Source organism: Terrapene carolina, unplaced genomic scaffold, assembly GCF_002925995.2.
Source record: "Terrapene carolina triunguis isolate 2854851 unplaced genomic scaffold, T_m_triunguis-2.0 Scaffold838, whole genome shotgun sequence".
NCBI classification, from domain to species: domain Eukaryota; kingdom Metazoa; phylum Chordata; order Testudines; family Emydidae; genus Terrapene; species Terrapene triunguis.
In genome coordinates this window covers 6,735,026-6,754,575 of record NW_020665189.1, presented here as the reverse complement: position 1 = coordinate 6,754,575, position 19,550 = coordinate 6,735,026, and the positions used below count along the sequence as shown (strand labels likewise).

At 40.0% G+C, this 19,550-nt stretch overlaps 2 protein-coding genes across 2 annotated transcripts in view; one reads left to right on the top strand and one right to left on the bottom strand.

Annotated features, from left to right (window-relative positions):
* Positions 1-19,550, top strand: part of CTNNA1 (catenin alpha 1) — a 207,794-nt gene that overhangs the window by 105,293 nt on the left and 82,951 nt on the right. The window contains exons 8-9 of the mRNA XM_026660889.2: positions 16,263-16,343; positions 17,111-17,263. Coding sequence (XP_026516674.1) covers positions 16,263-16,343; positions 17,111-17,263 — 234 coding nt within the window. The remainder of the gene's footprint in view (positions 1-16,262; positions 16,344-17,110; positions 17,264-19,550) is intronic.
* Positions 1,966-3,870, bottom strand: LRRTM2 (leucine rich repeat transmembrane neuronal 2). Its single transcript, XM_024206164.1, has 2 exons — positions 3,841-3,870; positions 1,966-3,084 (listed from the first exon to the last, which is right to left on the bottom strand). The coding sequence occupies exons 1-2, from the start codon at positions 3,868-3,870 to the stop codon at positions 1,966-1,968; spliced, it is 1,149 nt and encodes a 382-aa protein (XP_024061932.1).

Below are 19,550 nucleotides of genomic sequence, written 5' to 3'. Positions count from 1 at the left end.
GGAGAATAAGAAAATGTATATATTTTTTTTCTTGCTAATTTGTGACACTGCAGTTTCATGTAACATAAAGGGGATAGGAAGCATGTGGATAGCATAAGAGTAATTCAAAAATATTTATGAAAAATATTATCTGAAGCCCCATGTATTTATCTGAGACCTATTCCTTTCACAATAAAACATCACAATGTTGTATAATTGTACCCTAAATGCATACACGTGTGTGTGTGTGTGTGTGTGTGTGTGTGTGTGTGTGTAAACATAATGCTGAGTGATAAGCAAGCAGACTTGTGCAGTGACTATCTGTTGTAAAAGTTTTTAGAAGTTTGGTACAACACATAATTAACATACTGCAATTACTGATTTATTCAAGGTATGTCAACACTGAGGAATTGTTTTCTCCGGTTGTGTGCTGCTGCCAATTGTCGAACGCTGCAGCATTTGACACAGAACACATTTTAAATATATATACATATTTATATATATAAATCCCCTCCCTCCTCTTCTCTTTCCCCCCCCCCCCCCCCGGTCTAGTAACTTTGGTTAAAGTTTACAATATTTGAGCAATTTTCTTAAAAATATTGTAATTTTATATTTATTTGTGGTGTCTGATACCACTGTGGCTGCATAGATCTCCAAATATTTACATGTAATTTCATAATAGTGTTTATAGCACATGCTACTTCTGGATAAAAGAAAATGAGTTTCCAAGGTGAGTAATTTTATTTAAAAAAAAATGCAAATAGCATACGACCTTAAATTCAATCTCATATCACTGAAGTATAAAATGAAACATTTTTCAATTAAATACTTTCTAAGCTAATTATAATTTATCAACTGAACAATTAAATAAAAAAGTTTAACTACTTTGACTTTGGGAAGATTGGGGGTTTCACAAGAATAGGATAAATGAAAGCTTATATTGCAGGGGCTAATTCTGTCTCCAGAGAAACCAGTCGCGTTAGTGCATGAAAATAGCTTCTAGGCAAGATGAAGAAACTGCTGTGGGGAGGAGAGGAGAGGCTTCTTCCCTCCCTAGTCCCTTTTTACCCCAAAATTGATATTTACTTTTAATTAAAATTTGCATTCAGGGTATTTACACATGAGAAGCTGTTGAAATACCCTTCATTCATAGTCCCAAATAATTTGCCTAAATTATTTGAAAAGCTATGCCAATTATCAAGTCAAACCAGAGGTCTAATAAGAGTTAAACACATTTAATACTTAGAATTGATTGCATTGTATCGAGCCGCACTTGAGTACTTTGTAAGCATTTGGAGAGTCAGTTTGTAACTGTATAAAACTGCTGTGTTGCAAATTTGCTGTGAGCTTTAGCAAAGTTACATTTAGGCAAGGCTGACTATCGATATGGAGGTAGGAAAACAGTATTTAAAATCACCAGTCTCCAATACACTTGAAAAATCCCTTTCCCATTCTTCTCTGATTGTAGATTTTAGAGTCAGATTATCACAGAAGGAAAATCTTCCTGTAAGTCTACCTTGAAAAGTGAACCGAGCCAACTGGAATGTTTGTGATCACATAGCTACAATGGAACAAATGTAATGCATGTTCCCTCACAGATCTCTGTACATCTATCTAGATTCCTTTCATCCAGACTATTTTCATTAGAAAAAGTAGACTATGGAGACTTAAGTATAAATGTTTACACATAGTCATATAATTACATAACGTGAAACATTTTACATGTTTTGAGGTGAGCATCTTTTTGACTTTCAAACATTGAGTGCAAATTTAATGTAATCATTGCTTTAACACTGAAAATATGGTTTTATTTAAAAAAAAAAAAACCTCTAAAATACTGCACCACTTCAAAAACAATGCTTCCATTAAATAGTTTGGAAAATTAGGGTTTATGTCAACATTTGTAAAAATTAGAATCATATGTAGGTCCCCATCAATTTTAAAATAGGTTACTTATCTGGTTTAATTTTTGATGACTTGTAGATATTATACTTCACATTCTTTATATGGCAGCTGCTGACACTTGCACTGTCCATAGCCATTAATGATGATGAAAGGTCCTTCATGGGTGGGTTCATATTCGTTATATGGTCCTTGGTCTGACATGTTTGACATATGTAGCCGTGTTTGGGATCGGAGTTGTCTATGGTTTTGAATCATTGAACACTGCCTAATTCTTCTTAATGTGGGAGGGCAGCATTTTCTGGAGATGAACACTATAAAAATGATAAAAAAGAAAGAAAATAATAAAGCCATTGTTCCTGTAATTACCCGTTGAGTGAAGATGGCATTGTTTGGTTCAGTGAAATGTTCTTCAGTAGTAACGACTATGCCTGCAGTAGTTGGAATTTCTTTGTCTCCCATATGGAAATTTGATGAGCTTATTCTTTTTGTATACTCAGTAGTTGGAGAGCTGTAACTTGTAACCATGGATGTAACAATAGTTGATAAATTCCAGCAAAGCTGAAAACCGTAAACTGCATCTAGAATATCCTCTCCTTGGGTGTGGTCTGGGCTGTGGCACAGTATGGAGTGCTCCCACCGACCTTGAAAACCACTCAGCCATGTGGCTAATTCACATATCTTTGGACTGCATTCCCACAGATTGCTGGAGAGGCCCACTGTAGTTATGGATGTAAGTGAATTTAAGATCTTGGAATCCAGAGTGGTTAGCTTGTTGTTATCCATTAGGAGTATTTTAAGATTAGGCATAGTTTCAAAAACTGTCAAATCAATGGCTTTGATTTCATTTCCAGTCAAATCTAGCTTTTCTAAGGTGCCCCAGGTCCACTCCATCCCACATGTCAAGTTGCTAATTTTGTTCCACTGCAAGAAGAGCGTGTGCAGACTGCTTAGCCGTAGGAAATGAGCAAAATTAATCTTTGTCAGCTGGTTGTGCTCTAGGTGAAGCTCCCTCAGTTTGATTAATCCTGCAAATCCATTGCGAGCCAAACTTCGCAAGCGATTTGTGCTCAAATCCAGAAACTCCAGACTACGACAGTCCCAGAAAAGGCGGACTGGGATAGTCCGCAGGGAGTTGGAACGTAAATGCAAGGTTTGCAGTTTGCGAAGTCCATAAAACAACTCAGGATGCAGAGAGGATAACTGATTAAAAGAGAGGTCCAAATTTTGCAGGTTCAGCAGTTGGCTAAAAGTTGTGTTTGGCAAATAAAAGATTTTGTTTGAATTTAGGATTAATTCCTTAAGTTTATATAGTCCTTGAAAAGAATCTTCTCTTACTGTTGCAATTTGATTATGATCTAAGTGAAGCCAAGTAAGTTGACTGAAGCTTGCAAATTGATCCCTTTCAAGTTCAGAAATATAATTGTGCCTCAGTGACAAACCTAGAGAGCCCTTGTCAGTGGTGTTTGGCACTGAGTGAAACCCCTGAGAGTCACAGTAAAAGAGCAGCTTCTCACAGCGACATTTTGGTGGACAAGCCATGCCCAAGGCAGGCAGCAATTTTAAAACCATACTCATTGCATATAGTGCTGCCAGCATAGGAGCCCCTAATGGCCACTTGAAATGTAAGCCTGCAGAATATAATTTAGGGAAACAACAAGATAGGATATTCTTATCAGATCATGTACACTTAGAACATTATGGTGAAAGATTTCACTGCAGATTACTTTCATGCATCTCTAAAAAGCTACTTTCGAATGTAAGAACTAACTTACTAAATACAGAGTACTTAGATATTGTCCTTGATACAAATCTTTATCTACATTATTGAAGATTACAAGTGACAATGTGAACAAGCCTTTAAAAGGCTTCAGTTCAGAAAATCTGTTTTTAGTATCTGTTTTTCTGAAGCATAACTGTTTTTCATCATAAAAGGTATATATAAATGTGTAAACTTACCCATTCTTTTGCGTACATTGGAGGTTGCATTCAGTCGTAGTTTTAGACTCAACGCGGTGAGTCTGTAAAAGGCTCTAATGTAAGACAGCCTTTGAATAATTTACTGTTTTCTAGTGTCCTTCGATATTAGTGTAAGACTGAATCCACCATGCTCTCTCAAAATACTCCTTTTAAATTCGTTGGCTTGATTTCATGTGACAGGTCTGTAATTGTGTAATCAATGCTGAATATAAGTTGTTGTTGTTTTTCTTCCTCCTGTGACTGCTCAGTGGTTTAATTGAAGCTCACGTTCTTTTTCCGCGGCTGTGGGTTCTTTTAGTCTTAACTTGTTGATGGCAGATGGGTGGCTTATTGCTGAGAGAAGCTCCTGTAGTAGCATGAGTGCATTTTCTGAAAAGCTTTTCAGGGAAACGGTACAAGAATGGATTTGCTTATGCGCTGCGACCACACAGAACTGTATATAGGCTGACGTCACCTGGTGACGTTCCTTTTGTTTGGGTTTTCCAGAAGCTTTTCTGTTTTAAAGCATTATGGTGCATACTGTGATCCTGTTAAACTACTGATAGAGGGGAAAAATCAACTGTAAGGAACACTTCATCCATACAATTCAAGGAGTAAGAATGATTTGTAATGTTTTTTCTATAGTACATTTTGCTTGCTATCTTCAGACAGCCTCAAGCAGTGTACAGCTAGAATTGTGAAGGGTCTTTTAATGCTGGCTCTTGCTCATTTTGTATTGTATTTTCCTGCACATAAAGAACTTTAATAGGGAATGCGCACATACTGTTTGAGTAGTAATAGGAGAATGCTGATTAGCACCAACTGGTACAGTAAAGTGAATTATCTGGCATTTTAGAGCTGTATACCACTACATTCCTTCTTTGTCTTTAGAATGAACAAGGAGGAAAACATTTTTGCTTAGATATTGTTAGCTTCACTTCCCCATATTCACATCTCCAAAGTAACAAAGAAAATAATAAACTTATGATTAAGAATGACAAATCTCTGAAAAAATAAAACTTTATCTTCAAGTGTGTGAAATTTGTTTTCCTTAAAATCAAATTAGATTTTCCCCACTTTCAAAATCATATTTTTCTCAATTTTAACAAAACTGCAGATTGTTGTTTCTGGGGATTGGGTGGAGGTAATGTGTGCTCTGCATTCAGGCTGGAGCTCAAATCACGTTTGAGGTGGTGAGGAGTTTGATGGTTCACTTCAGTCACTAGTAAGCTTTTTTTTCTTCTTCTTCTGTGAATAGAAGTTCACATTAGTTTTGCTGGGAATCTGTGCAACAGAACGTCCAGGCCTGAACAACAGTGATGTTGCATGTTTAGAATTAAGATGCACTGGTAGAACTGTGTTCTTGGGAAGCTTGTAAAGCTGTCTGCCTGCACTGTTGCTGACCAGTCAGTGTCTCTCATCAAGAGCTCACACATTCAACCAGATTTAGAGAAACTATACTCTTGACTACCTGTACGCACCTAGGGCACACAAAATTACCACTTATTTTCCATGATAACTGATAATACAGGGTAAATGAGCTGCTGAATTTTCATGGCTATTTTTTGGTAAGGCTGCTTTAACCCGGATAATTTTGTTTTTAACTTTCCTCTTCTGTTTCCTTGAGTATGCTATCTCTTTTTTTAAATTCCTTTACCCTGTGACTTGGAGCTATAATGCAGTGAGGTGCATTTTAAACTGTTACAACAGCCTATTCATTTTGAGCCCCACACAGTGACATGGAAATGTCTTCAATGCATGGACTGCAGAGAAGGAAAACCTTTCATGTTAATGTAAGATGGCCTTAAAGGACTTTCATAATGATAGGGAAGGTGCAAAACTCAAATGCAGGACTTAAAAACAAAAAATTTCTTTCCACACTTCAGAAAGCAGTAACCCTGATTATAAAGTGTTTTGTGTTTAAACAAAGCTGTGTGCCTTCTTTCCCTAACTCTTCATTCTCTTTGATCCTGTAGTGAAGTTGTCATTTTGTGGCGAACTGTTCTGCTCTAAACAGAGCTATGACTTCATTGAGGCATCAAGTAGAAGTTTGGGTGTGAGAGAGACATATGAACACTAATTGACCATAATAAAGAAAATTAAAGCGTGCTGGTTGTGTATTAAATTATACTGGAAGTATTTCCAAGTTTGCTCTAGTCCAGTGTTTCTCAAATGCGGCCACTAGAGCCTTTCCTTGCGGCCACAGCCTCTGGGGTGGGGGGGGGGGGGGGGGGAGAAAGCAGTGGCCCCTCTCCCAGGGCCGCCAGCAGAGGTTGTGCCACCCTCCGGAGATACAGACTCTGGAGGTGCAGGCAGCTGGTGAATTCCCCACTTTCCCAGGGATAGGGGAGGCAGGCTTTGGCCACAGGGCATCAGGCTCTGTCTACATGGTGGCAGGCTGTGATTCCAGGCTCACTACCCCTGCCATGGTCCCTGGGTCCTGCTGCCTCGTTGCCCACGTCCCCATTCAGGACTTAATTTGTCCCAGGGCTTCCTGGGGCTGAGTAACTCTGCTCTGAAAAGTGGTATTAACAAACATACCCATATCACTTTTCACAACAGAAGACTTACCAGGTAGCAAGTATTAGAAGAAGAAAAAGCACAACCAAAAAAAGCAAAACAACAACAACAACAACAACAACAAAGACAAGAACATGTAAAGTGCCTGATTTGTGTTTCTGTTTTGTTTAGGTCCAGTAAAGAATAGACACAACTGTAAAATATTTTTATTACTGAGTCTGAAAAAACCCTACATAAATAAATTACACAAATTTGGACATGTGTATATGCATATTTATTTGTTTTTCCTACAGTTAGTTATTTTAGGAAAAATGGTCAGCGCAGCCACCAGCAAGAGTTGGTGGCCACACTGAGTCCACCAAAATTTTTGTTGAGAACCCCTGCAGAAGGCATTACTTGCAAACAAATCATACAAGCTAATTAAAAATGGAATTAACTATTTTAAATATTTTGATTAACAAAAATATACCCAGCATAAGCACTGAATTGCCTTTTTCCTTAAGGAGCCACTATGAAAGTATACCTGAAGTGACGTATGACATAGCAACTAGCTAGATAAAAAAAATTCTGTTTTTGAAGGATTTTTGCCTGTCATCTTTGTAAAATTCATACTGCCATTGCAAGAATATGGCATTCTATATTCAGAAGTTGAGTTATGGCAAAGAATTGATATCCTGTGTAACTCTTATGAATGTTACCAGTTATTCTTTCAGATTTCTTTCAGATCAGTTGTGTTGCTTCTCTACCAGTATCACGTTGGTGGTGATACCGGTTAACACAGATGAGAATTACGCAAACCTAGTGTGGTATTAAACTAATGCTTAGGAGGGTTACTGTACAAATGCAATAAAGCAGTTTTCTTTTTCTTCGTGAAGCATGTTGCCCTTCTGCCATGTAGTGGTTGATGTTTGGCACATTGCAGGTTGGCTTTCTGTTTCAGAAATCAGTGACATGTAGTCTCTAGGTACGCAGGTAGTCCCTTCTTTCAGGAATCTCCGCCCACATCCCAGGGGTCCACTGTGCTTCCAGAATTGATTCTAGTTAAAAGCAGAGAATAAGCTCCTGCTGCTTGCAAAACTAACAATACAGTACTACCTGTAAGCGTGAAAACTTGCTTGCATGCTCAGAAAAAATATTAAGACTATGAGTAGCAGTGTCATCTACTGGTTTCTCCCATAACAAGTATTTTGCAGCAAAGTTGAAAGGGTGTATATTTGGGAAGGGGAAAACAGCATTTCTCTCCCAGTAACACTAGTGGTACCAAAAAGTCCTCACAAGAATTCTGTTTCACCCTACACCTTGATTTTTTTTCAGAAGAATTGGATGCTATGGTAAAGGAATCCACCAGAAAAGTACATAGACTGAGACTTTTAGGTCAGCAGGGACCATCATGATCATCTAGTCCAGGGGATTCTCACAACAAATTTTTGGTGGCCTCATAGTGCGGCCACCAACTCTTGCTGGTGGCCGCGCTGACCATTTTCCCTAAAAGAATTAACTTTAGGAAAAACAAATCAATATAAAAATATAAAATATAATATAAAAATAAATATAAATATGTCCAAATCATTGTAATTTATTTATGTAGGGTTTTTCAGACTCAGTAATAAATAATTTACAGTTCTCTCTATTCTTTACTGGACCTAAACAGAATAGAAACACAAATAAGGTGCTTTGCTTCTTGTTGTTCGTTTGGTTGTTGGTTGTGGTTGGTTGGTTTGTTGTTGGTTGGTTGATGGTGGGTGGTTGGTTGTTTCTTCTTCTTTTGCTTTTTTGGTTGCGCTTGCTACCTGGTAAGGCTTCTGCTGTGAAAAGTGATATTTGTATGTTTGTTAATACCACTTTTCACAGCAGACTTACTCAGCTCCGGGAAGCCCTGGGACAAATTAAGCCCTGAATGGGGAGGTGGGCAGGGAGGCAGCAGGACCCAGGGACCATGGCAGCGGTGGTGAGCCTGGGGACGGAGCCCCATGGCCAAAGCCTGCCACCCCTACCCCTGGGAAAGTGGGGAATTCACCAGCTGCCTGCACCTCCAGAGTTTGTGTCTCTGGAGGGGGCAGGGCCCAACCTCTGCTGGCGGCCCTGGGAGAGGGGCCACTGCTCCCCCTGCCCCCCAAAATCACAGCCAATATGGCTGTGGCCACAAGAAAAGGCCCTCAACACCGATTTCTAGTCTGTCCTCCTGCACAGTGCAGGCAACAGAACTTCACTCACCCACTCCTGTAATAGGTCCCTAACTTCTGGCTGAGTTACTGAAGTCCTCAATCATGATTTAAAGAGTTCAAGTTACAGAGAATCCACCATTTATTCCAGTTTAAACCTGCAAGAGACCACTGCCCCATGCTGCAGGGGAAGGTGGGGGAAAAAAACAGGGTCTCTGACAGTCTGACCTAGGGGAAAATTCCTTCTCAACACCAAATATGGTGATCAGTTGAACCTTGAGCATGTGGGCAAGATCCACCAGCCAGACACCTGGGAAAGAATTCTCTTTAGTAACTCAGAGCCCTCCCTTTCTAGTGTCCCGTCACTGGCCATTGAAGATATTTGCTGCTAGCAGTCGCAGATCAGCTACATGCCATTATATGCAGTCTCATCAGAACATCTCCTCCATAAACTTATTAAGCTCTGTCCTATAGCCAAGGTCTTTTGCCCCCAATTCTCCCCTTGGAAGGCTGTTCCAGAACTTTACTCCTCTGATGGTTAGAAACCTTAATCTAATTTCAAGCCTAAACTTGTTGATGGCCAGTTTATATCCATTTGTCCTTGTGTACGATTGAACCCTGAAGCTGACATTGCCATATAGTTATGCTGACAAATTGGCATATTGTGGAAGCCTTCCTAATGTATTAAGAACAATAAATATACTAATTTCACATGATCTAGGTTGTGTCTAAGCTAGGTGACTTTTCTCATGCCTTCAGGTTTGAAGAAGCTAACTATTACCTTTCTATGTGAAGCTACTGTGATTGCATTCAAGTGTGTGGCATGATGTGATTGGAGAGAACACTGATGTTCTGTCTAAAAAAACGACTTCACTAACTTTTGCTGGACATTAGTACTTCAGATTTATATAAAAGAATATTTGCTACTGCTCTTTAAGTATACTTTGTTAAAAAGTGAAGGCAAGGATCTCCTTTGCTGATGCAGCTGTAAGGCAAAGAAAATTAGCACAAATGTTTGGAAAAATATGGCGGTGGTAATATTACTAGACACATGGTGTCGCTTAAATGTACTACAGTGAAATTGGGTTAGTGATGAGCTCATTTAAAAGGAAAGGGAGAATGGGCATGTGCAAAAATCAGAAACAAAAACCTAGGCTGATGCATCATCTACCTGCAAGCACATCTGTTTCTAGACTTATTCTGGCTACATACAAGGGTTATTCAGATGAAGAGGTTGGGAGGGAGGAGCTGGGGAAGACCAACTTTATATGTGGTCTTAATTTGACTGACTTCTTATGCACAAAATATGTGACGATCTTGGCTGTTGCGTAATGAATCTGTAGTCACCTGTGCTATTAACCTATTTTACTGGGCAAGAGCTGCAGATTTTAAACCATTCATTCCACAGTATACCAGTTCATGAGTAACCAAGGGCAAAGACTTCCTTTGTACTGCTCTTGGAGAATTAATGATGATTACCTGTTCTGTTCATTCCCTTTGGGGCACCTGCCATTGGCCACTGTCAGGGACAGGATACTGGGCTTGATGGACCTTTGGTCTGACCCAGTATGGCCGTTCTTATGTTCTTATCCCACAAAGGGGGTGACATCTGGAACGGAGCAAGAGTACCACTGAGAGACTTTGGGGGTGGCCATACAAGAAGTAAGATGCAATTATACTTGTTTAAGTGAGATTCTTGCTGAAGCAAAGAGGTGATGGAATGCAGGAGCTCTCTGAAGTATGTTTTGGTGAACTGTAGATTAGTATTAGCAGATGCCCTACAAGTAGTGTATAAAGAAATTGGAGGTGTGTGGAAAGATACAGAATCTTTAAGCTCCAGATTTGAAAGCACCGTTGCATTTTCTTACCTGTCATCCCTTCCACACATGCAACCTCCAACTTCAGTTAGGTCAAAGCACTATTTTACAATCTGGAATTGTTTACAGTCAGTATGCTAGGATAGTGAAGGAGTGTGGAAGGTTATCCTTTTTAGACCCAGATGTAAGTGAAGTGCTAAGGAAACTGTTCAAGTTTCTAGAAAAGTGTCTGCTAAACCATGATAGACTGAGCACTCCCAGAGTAATGAGCTGTGCTAGCATTTCATGGTGAAATTGCTGCACCTGGAGGTGTGCTTCTATGTAAAACTTCCTTCAGTACTGGCTGGCCAAAAGGAAAGTGTGCTAAACACTAATCTCAAAAAAGAACCTCACTAATTTTGACTGGGACATTTTGCATATTACCCAGTTTGCTCACTCTACAATTCACAAGACAAGCTATCTATTCTGAAAAAGAAAAGCCCTCTCTCAAAATAGATTCCAGTAAATATAGTTTTGGTTTAATTGATGTTTCAATCTATCAGTCAAAATACTTTAGTTCAAATATTAAAAGCAATGGTATCTTAGTTATGAGCTCTCACTACAGATCTGTTAAATAGCTGCGATATGAGGTGAAGCTGCTTTGGTTTGCACACTAGTGAGTTTCTACTGTACTACTTGTAGGTTTTTGTAATTTAACCAACTCTTCTTTTACTTTGGAGTTCTCATTAAAGAACCACAGCTACACTCAGGTCAGAAAATAAATGGGTTTCTGGGTAATTACCATATATTAATGCGCATTACCAATCCTTGCTGCTTTAAATGGTCATCCCTCCATTGGCCACCACCATCTAATTTCTGTGCTACTTTTAGCTTACAGGCTGGTTATAAATTTTTGTGAGAGATTAACAGCTTTAGGGAAAACTTGATTAGCTTTTTTTTTAATCCAAATAGAGCTTAAAAAAAACTAACACTTTGTAATTGAGCAAAATGGATTATTCCCCTCAAGGTTTTAATGAACTTTTCATTCCCCCATTTAAAGCTAAAAAGTGATGGCAAACACTCCCCTCTTGAATGAAGTTGGCAAACCCACAGCTGAGGATGTTGATTTCTCAAAGTCAAATCATCCGCAAATCTTGTTCTCTACCCAGAATAGATGATAGGTTCATGGTGGTGTACTCTTAACTCAAAAGTCCTCTAGATACTGATATTGCTTTTACCTTTTCTAATGGGAGAGCTCTCCTGCTGACAAAATAAAACCACCCCCAACGAGGGGCAGTAGCTTTCTCCCACTGACAAAGCGCTGTCCACACCAGCACTTTTTGTCATTAAAACTTTTTTTGGTCTTTTCTTTTTTTTTTACACACCCCTGACCGACAAAAGTGCAATATAGACATAACCTTAGACATGGTCTTAGTTCAACCACAAATTGCTGAGCTGGATGCAGGACTTACTGGGTGAAATTCTACGGCCTGGGTGATACAGGAGGTCAGACTAGATGATCCTCGTGGTCCCTTATGTATGAATCTAGACTTATGTAGTCTAAACTGCACTAGAGTTCTGCCGGTGCTGCCTGTGGCTTTGATGCAAATATGGCCCAACAAGACTATGGGTCCCAACTTGCAGCGTTCCATTTTTCACTGGTTGCGGTAAAATGATGCATTGGTTGCTGGGACCCTCTCCTCTTAAAAATATGGGTAGCTGAAATATGCTTCATTTTATGCAAAGTAGGTGCATATTCAGCGGTCTTATTCAGCATTGCCTAGAGCCTGTGTACTTGAGAGTGCTTTGTAAAGCTAACTGGAAATAATTTACAGCTTCTCATTTTAATTTTGGAACAACTTGAGGCTGTACATAAGTTAAATTTTACTTCCTGGAATACCCAAATATTTGGGTTTCTATCTTCAAGTTAAAGTAGTTAGAACACGGGTTCTCAAACTTCATTGCATCATAACCCCCTTCTGACAGTAAAAATTACTACATGACCCTAGGAGGGGAGACGGAAGCCTGAGCCCTGCCGCCCTGGGTGGCGAAGGGCCAAAGCCCGAATCCCACTGCCCTGTATGGGGGGACCAAAGCCAAAGGGCTTCAGCCCCAGGCAGGGTGCCTGTAATCCTAGCACCACTTCCCAGGGCTGAAGTCCTCAGGCCTAGGAGGTGGGGCTCGGGCTTCTGCCTTGGGCCCCAGCAAATCTAAGCCAGCCCTGGCGACCGCATTAAAATGGGGTTGTGACCCACTTTGGGGTCCTTACTCAGTTTGAGAACCGCTGGTATAGAATATATAGTCCTCTATTAAACAAGGAGACATGGCTGAAAATCTGGATTTTGACAGGGCCGCCCAGAGGGGGGGCAAGTGGGGCAATTTGCCCCGGGCCCCCAGGGGTCCCCACGAGATTTTTTTGGGGCCCCTGGAGAGGGGTCCTTCACTTGCTCCAGGGCCCCTGGAGCTTCTTCCGCTCCGGGTCTTTGGCAGCAATTCGGCGGCGGGGGGTCCTTCCGCTCCGGGACCCGCTGCCGAAGTACCCCAAAGACCCGCGGCAGGGGGTCCTTCCGCCCCGGGACCCACCGCCGAAGACCCCAGGCCCCCTGAATCCTCTGGGCGGCCCTGGATTTTGAACTACATTTTTGAACTGATCATGTTGCTGAAGTGTAGAGAGAGAGAGAGAGCTCCTGAGACATGAGGCCTGATATAAAGGACCTGGTGTAAGCCCTAAGCCCCAAACAGGTCAGACCCTGCTGATATAAAGCAAAGTTAGTAAGAGTCAGGATATGAGCAAAAGTCAGGCCTGGTTACAAAACATGCCTGCTTGTAGGTTCACGGTCCGGAACATGAACTTGGCAAGAACATGGCTGATGTTGCAAAAACATAAATGCTCCTAAGTGCTCGGCACTGGACACTTGCATGATCACATTCCAGAAGGATCATGCCAGAGCATCCTGATACTAAGTTAGAGTGTAAACTCACTCCCTGAAGATACAGGGACACACTGACCCTTCCTAAGGATAAGGTCAGGATGACAGGGTGATGGCTAGAGACATTTTGATAGAACCAACATGTACAAGGCAAGGGGTGGCAACTAACTGCATCAGAGGCACAATACACATTTTGTCTGCATCAGTGTATCAAAGAGGGGTCACTGAGGTCCGGCCGAGGGGGGGGGGGCAGAAACCCACCACTTACTCAGCTGTCCATTGTCATGGGCATACATGTATTAAGTGTACTTGTAGCACGAATAGGGCACTAATACCATGTTTTGTCAGCAATAAACCTGGCCAAGCGCCTTAGCCACCGAACAGAGTCTGTGGTCTTCCTTAACAGTTCAGTTGAAGTCTGCTGTATGGGCTAACTGGCCAGAGCCAGTGCAGCACGCAGAGAGAACCCACACGCTGCCAACAACTAACACCAGTTGTAACTTGGAAAACACAGTGAAATCATGCAGATTTCAGTAAATAACTGCTACTGAGATGTCTGCTTTTGGTTAGTGAACCATAAACATCTATTCCCTAGGTAACACAAACAAATTGATTATTTTTTGGATTTGCTAGCCTAAGACACAATTAGTAAAGTCAGAGTTTAGACTTCATCTTAAACTGAATCACAGCACATGAATCTGCTTCTACAGAGTTTGCTATTAGTCACTTCAGTTTTGTTTAAACTTGTCATAAATATCAACTGAAAGCTTTAGGTGAAGTAAAGATAATGTCATAAGGAGTAAACCAGAGCTATTTGAACTTGATGCTTTTCTGGTTGAACTCTCTCTACATGTAAACTTTAAACATGAGGAAACATAAGCGTATAGTAATTAGAATCATTAGTTTTTCTTCTGTATAATTTAACATTTATTTTTTTTGGCAGGGGGTGGGGTGAGATTTTAATAGGCTGCATTGTGACGCTAGGAAGAGGAATAGCTAAACTAATTTTTGTTCCAATAGTAACTTCAATCTGCAGTGCTTCTTTGTCTTGTAACCACTTTATGTGACAGAGAATCAGTTCAGTTGACCATGGACATGACTGCTCTTGGATATCATGGTTGGTAACGAAGGCTGGTCTATACTACAGAGTTAAGTCGACATAAAGCAGCTTACATTAACTAGGGTGACCAGACAGCAAATGTGAAAAATCGGGATGGGGGTGGGGGGGTAATAGGAGCCTATATAAGAAAAAGATCCCAAAATTGGGACTGTCCCTATAAAATCGGGACCTCTGGTCACCCTAACATCAACCTAATTGTGTCAGTGTACACACTACAGCCTTGCTCCCGCCAACGTAAGTGCCTTGCTACACCAACATAACTCCATCTCCACGAGCGATGAAGGGCTTATGTCAGTGTAGTTAGGCAATGCACTGTCGGCGTAGACACTGGATTACTTACATTGGCTGTTGGCTGTCATTCTTGTCAATTTCACGGCTCTGCGCTGGAGCTGTGAAATTGACAAGAAAGCCACTCCCAGCTCGGGCTGTCACTCCAGAGTGGGTGGATGGTTCCCACTAGAGCCTGGCTGCTGCCTGGGCTCCCAGTGCCCTGCGCCCAGGCTCCTGGCAGGGAGTGGGGAGCTGAGAGCTGGCCACTGTTAAGCTGGTGGAAGTGCTTCTGGTGAGGACATGCACCGCTGACAGAAGGAGGGCAGTGTGGACATGTAAGTCAACCTAACATAGGTCACCTTTAGTTTGTAGTGTGGACATGCACCTAACAGTGATCAAAATAAACCCAGCCTTGCTGTTCCCAGTTGGGGTTAATCCCATCAATCACCTAACATCTGTTTTATGCAGAACTCCAGATCTTTGATTAAGATTTCAAAGTTGCTGATCCAAATCTTTCAAATCAACCTATCATTTGATAATTAGCATACACTTACATTAATGGTGGTTAATGTGTTCTTTTCTCAGCGTACACACACATTAATGGCGACTAATCTCTTCTTCTCTCAGCAGTATAATTACATTGAGCATAGTGCAGAACTTCGTAAAATTGCTTTGTGGTTGCTTAAAGGCTAGTTTAAAGCTATATACTGTATGTTCAGAACTAGAAACTAACCATATGTGTTAAGATCATTGTTAGAATTTCTTAATATAAGTGATTACATTTGAGCTCAATATGCTCTCAGCCTCATGTCTGCCTAATCAAAGCCAAGTTGTAACCTTATTTCTCCTTTGCAACACTGCCTAGATCCCTACTTATGGAATCCACTGCTCTTCCTTACATGGGTTTTGGTTTTGAGATTGGTGTTGGATTTTTATGCTTGATGTTTGTGTTGAACTTAAATGCTTTTTAAAGCTTTCTGTATTTAAAAGTACTTAAATTGTGGCTTATGGTTTTGGCTACATGTGAATTGTCCACTATGGTTGATGTAAAATGCAAAACTCTTTAGGGAATGCTTCTTGTCCCATGAGTGACCACTTTGGACTAACCATTTTAATACTTAAAATATTTGGGTGATGGTCAGCCATCAAATGGGTGTGTACTGTCTGCATCTTTTTATATCAAGGTGAGAGTCAGAGCCATGGGCGTTTATGCTTTCTGATGGAGGTTTTAAGAGTTTCAGGACTTAATCAGAGCTCTCATACAGGACGTGCTGCAAGTCTGAATCATAGTGGATCCAGCACAAGAAACTGTGTGGTTGTCAGATGGATCAAGAAGGGATCCAAGACATTGTATTTGAAGACTTTTTGGATCAGTCTCTAGCTTAGACTTCTGAAAACCCCTCTAACTTCTCCCATAGTTCCTCTAAGGAGAAAATGTAGCGGAAGGAAAACATGAGATGAAAAGAAACACCAATAGCCTTGTTGAATAAGGAGGTGAATCCAAAGGTCATTTTTTGCTTTGCATTGGTATAACCTGCTATTTTTCTTACTATTTAAAGAAGTGAATACTGTCTCCTGACCAACACAAAATATTGTATTTACCTTAGACTCTCTTGCTATACAGGCTGGACGCAAAGAAAGAAGTGACGCACTGAATTCTGCAATAGACAAAATGACTAAAAAGACCAGGGACCTGCGTAGACAGGTACAGAATGAATAAAATATTAATGTAATGTTGTAATAGTGTTTATAGAAATAATGCAATTCTGAATGTTCCCTATTGGAAACGTTTTGTTTATTTGAGTACTTTATGTTCTGTAATGGCAGTAGTTTTGCTCTTTTTTTTTTTTTCTTAGTTCATTGAAAGCTAGAAGCTTGCAGCGCTTTGTTTGGGTGACAGTATTAGAGTTTGAATTGTAATCCCCTATAGATAACCATACAGAGAAGCTATTTTGGATGTTGAATTAAAATAAAACATTTTGGACTCAAATTACAAACAAGTACACCTGCAGCAAGTGTGTGTATAATGGTAACACTTAGGGGCAGTTCACTATTAAAGGAGAAAAAGTTCACTTTAAAACCAAATGTGGAGGTAGCAAAATATATAGGAGAGTTGAGTTTATTTTAACTTTTCAAAATCCTTACATTGAATTAAATACAAAAATAATGGTGTTGATTTTAATATTCAGCAGAAAAAGCGCAGATTTAGTCACTGAAGCTAAGCCAATATCTCCACATTTTAAATAAATATTAATGTGCCCAAATGAGTTGTTTGATTAAATTGGCGCAAAAACTGCATGGCCAACCCCAATAGAGAAAGCCCTGATCACACACAGCAACAGAGGGAGCAATTGCTAAACAAATATTCAAGATCCTTATTGTGGCAAATATTTTCTTGTTAATAAGATGCAAGAAAACAGCAGTTGAACTCTGTGCCAAAAAAACCCAACTAACTTTCATTTTAATTCTTAGCTCCGCAAAGCTGTTATGGACCATGTGTCCGATTCTTTTCTGGAAACCAACGTTCCACTTTTAGTATTGATTGAAGCTGCCAAGAATGGGAATGAAAAAGAAGTCAAGGAGTATGCACAGGTTTTCCGTGAACATGCCAATAAGTTGATTGAGGTAAGGTCATACAAACCAACTGAAGTTACCAGTTTTACGAATTTTAGCTTAATTTCTAATTTATTTTTCAAACTGTATTCTAGCTGTTAACACATTTTATAGTATAAATAGGCTTGGAAAATTCGATTTAATTTTTTCTAACTTCAACGATTAATATTAATTTTGGTTTGTACCTTTTTTTCCCAATTGTTAGATATCAAGGGGAAGAGAATTGGTATTAGGGTTAGCGCAACGGGGAAGTGGTGTTGCAGGGGCTTCCTGCCTAGCCGAGAGGGCCAAGACACTCGGGCTCAAGTTGCAGGGGAGGCTGCAGTCCTGGCCTGGCAGAGCAGAGACTTCCCAGCCAGGACTGTGAGAAGGACGATGAGCCCTGGGCATGGAGTGCTGCTGCTGAACAGTGCCTGCCTGGGAATGACTCCTACACTCGTGGCTGGCAAGTGAGGGAGTGGGGCCCTGACAGCAGAGTTGCAGAAGGTCTGTCATATACCCACTCCCTCACTCGCATAACAGTGGGGCTGCAGTGTACGCTCTATGCTACCACAGTGCCAGTGACACCCAGTCCCTGCAGGCACAAATGGGGGAGGCTGTATTCCTGCCCACTGTTACCTACCGATCGATATTTTTCATCGATTTCAGCATGTCATCGGAAATTGATGTTTGTTGACATCTATCGATTTTTAGATCAAATCTTCCCAAGCCTAGGTATAAACCTGCATGCTGACAGTTTTCTACAGACTAACTCACTTATGTAAGTGGTGATCCAACAGTTTATTTTGCCATAGCTTGTGTTTTTTAGTTATCACATACAGCATAAAGAGATGCATCATATTTTCAAACCATACTTTAAATGTTTTGTAAAGTTGTAGTTTCAACGTGTGGATTTGTTGTTTGTCTGGGTATACTACACTAACTGAGATTATTCTAAGCGACATAAATAATCACTGTCTCCTTCATGCTGGTATATTGAGTCCAAAATATATGTAAATTTCATTTGAAACATCTATTATTGCTAGGTGAAATTGGTCTTTATGCAAAGGCTTGTGGAATGAATGCTACAAACTTCTGTACAAAAATAAGAATTTGGATACAAAACCTAAGGTCAACATAAGAATATTATTTGAAAACATAAGTCGTCAAATGGAAAATTTTCCTGTCTGTAAGACTGTTTTCTAAGAACACAAACTTAAATGGGAGACTTACCAGTTTTAATTAAAATACATAAGACAAGTCCATCTACCATAAAAGTTAATGTCTTTGGCAACTGGTATTGCAGTTAAGAAAAAAATTCAAGTTCATTCCAGGTCTTACTGCATATGTCTTAGTAATATTGACCTGCTGTCTTATTATTCACACTTAGTTTTGTGCAGTATTGCAAAAATTATAAAGGAATATAAATCTACAGTTGTAATTGTTTACTGCTTATGCATAGTTAGTTTTTGCCAAACCTGTAAAAGTTCTGTTCTATTAATACTGTCAAATGGTCGGTTGAATGATTAATTCTCACCACTAAGCTCAATTGCAGTCGAAAAAGTCAAATGCTGATCAAAATGTACTTATAACAATGCCATTCTGCTGTTAAACTACAAATTAGTCCATGTGACTTTTAGAATAATCTTGGGTCTTTCACACAACTCTTATTTATTTTTTCTTCAGGAACAAGGCAGTTGTCAATCTTTCATTGATCTGACTCTTGCATTATTTCTGCAAGCCATTTTCTCACTAGTTTAAGGGACTCTTGGCACCATCGCACGTACACATAAGAGAGACTGTAAGGTCTTTCAGCACAGGAATCACATTAGGCTAGGTAATGTTTTCCTTGAAATAGTTAATATATAGTTAAACAGTTTGGAGGTACTATTCATAAATAAAGCAAGGGGAATTAATTTAGGTTGCCAGGACAACCTGAATTCCCTGACCACCTCCTAATACTTTTTGATTTAATTGGCTTATTCGGTGACCTCATTGCCCCCAAAAACCTCTTTTGGTTTTGGTTGGTACTTCGTGTAAAGCTGTTCTGCCTTTCGGTTTCTCCATACATTATGCTTATTTGATTATATGGGAAGTGTGAAAAATTAACTGTAATTGTCTGGCAATATCCTTTATAAAATTGCATTCCTCCTGAAGTGTGGAACTTATTTATGCATTTTTGGAATCTGGAAATCACCTTGTGATGTATGTCAAAGGAAATTGATAAGCTTTTGCTGTGATACTTCTCTGGGCCCTGAGCTAACTGTAGACACATGCATCTAAATAGTGGTATGGGGGTATTCAGAAAGTTGGGAGAGCT

Bases quoted from the DNA above. Each gene is read 5' to 3' on its own strand.
- LRRTM2 (XM_024206164.1), bottom strand. From the start codon at position 3,870: ATGCAACCTCCAATGTACGCAAAAGAATGG. The intron at 3,085-3,840 runs GTAAGTTTACAC...TCTTTTAATCAG, and splicing joins CAATGTACGCAAAAGAATGG to TTATCCTCTCTGCATCCTGA.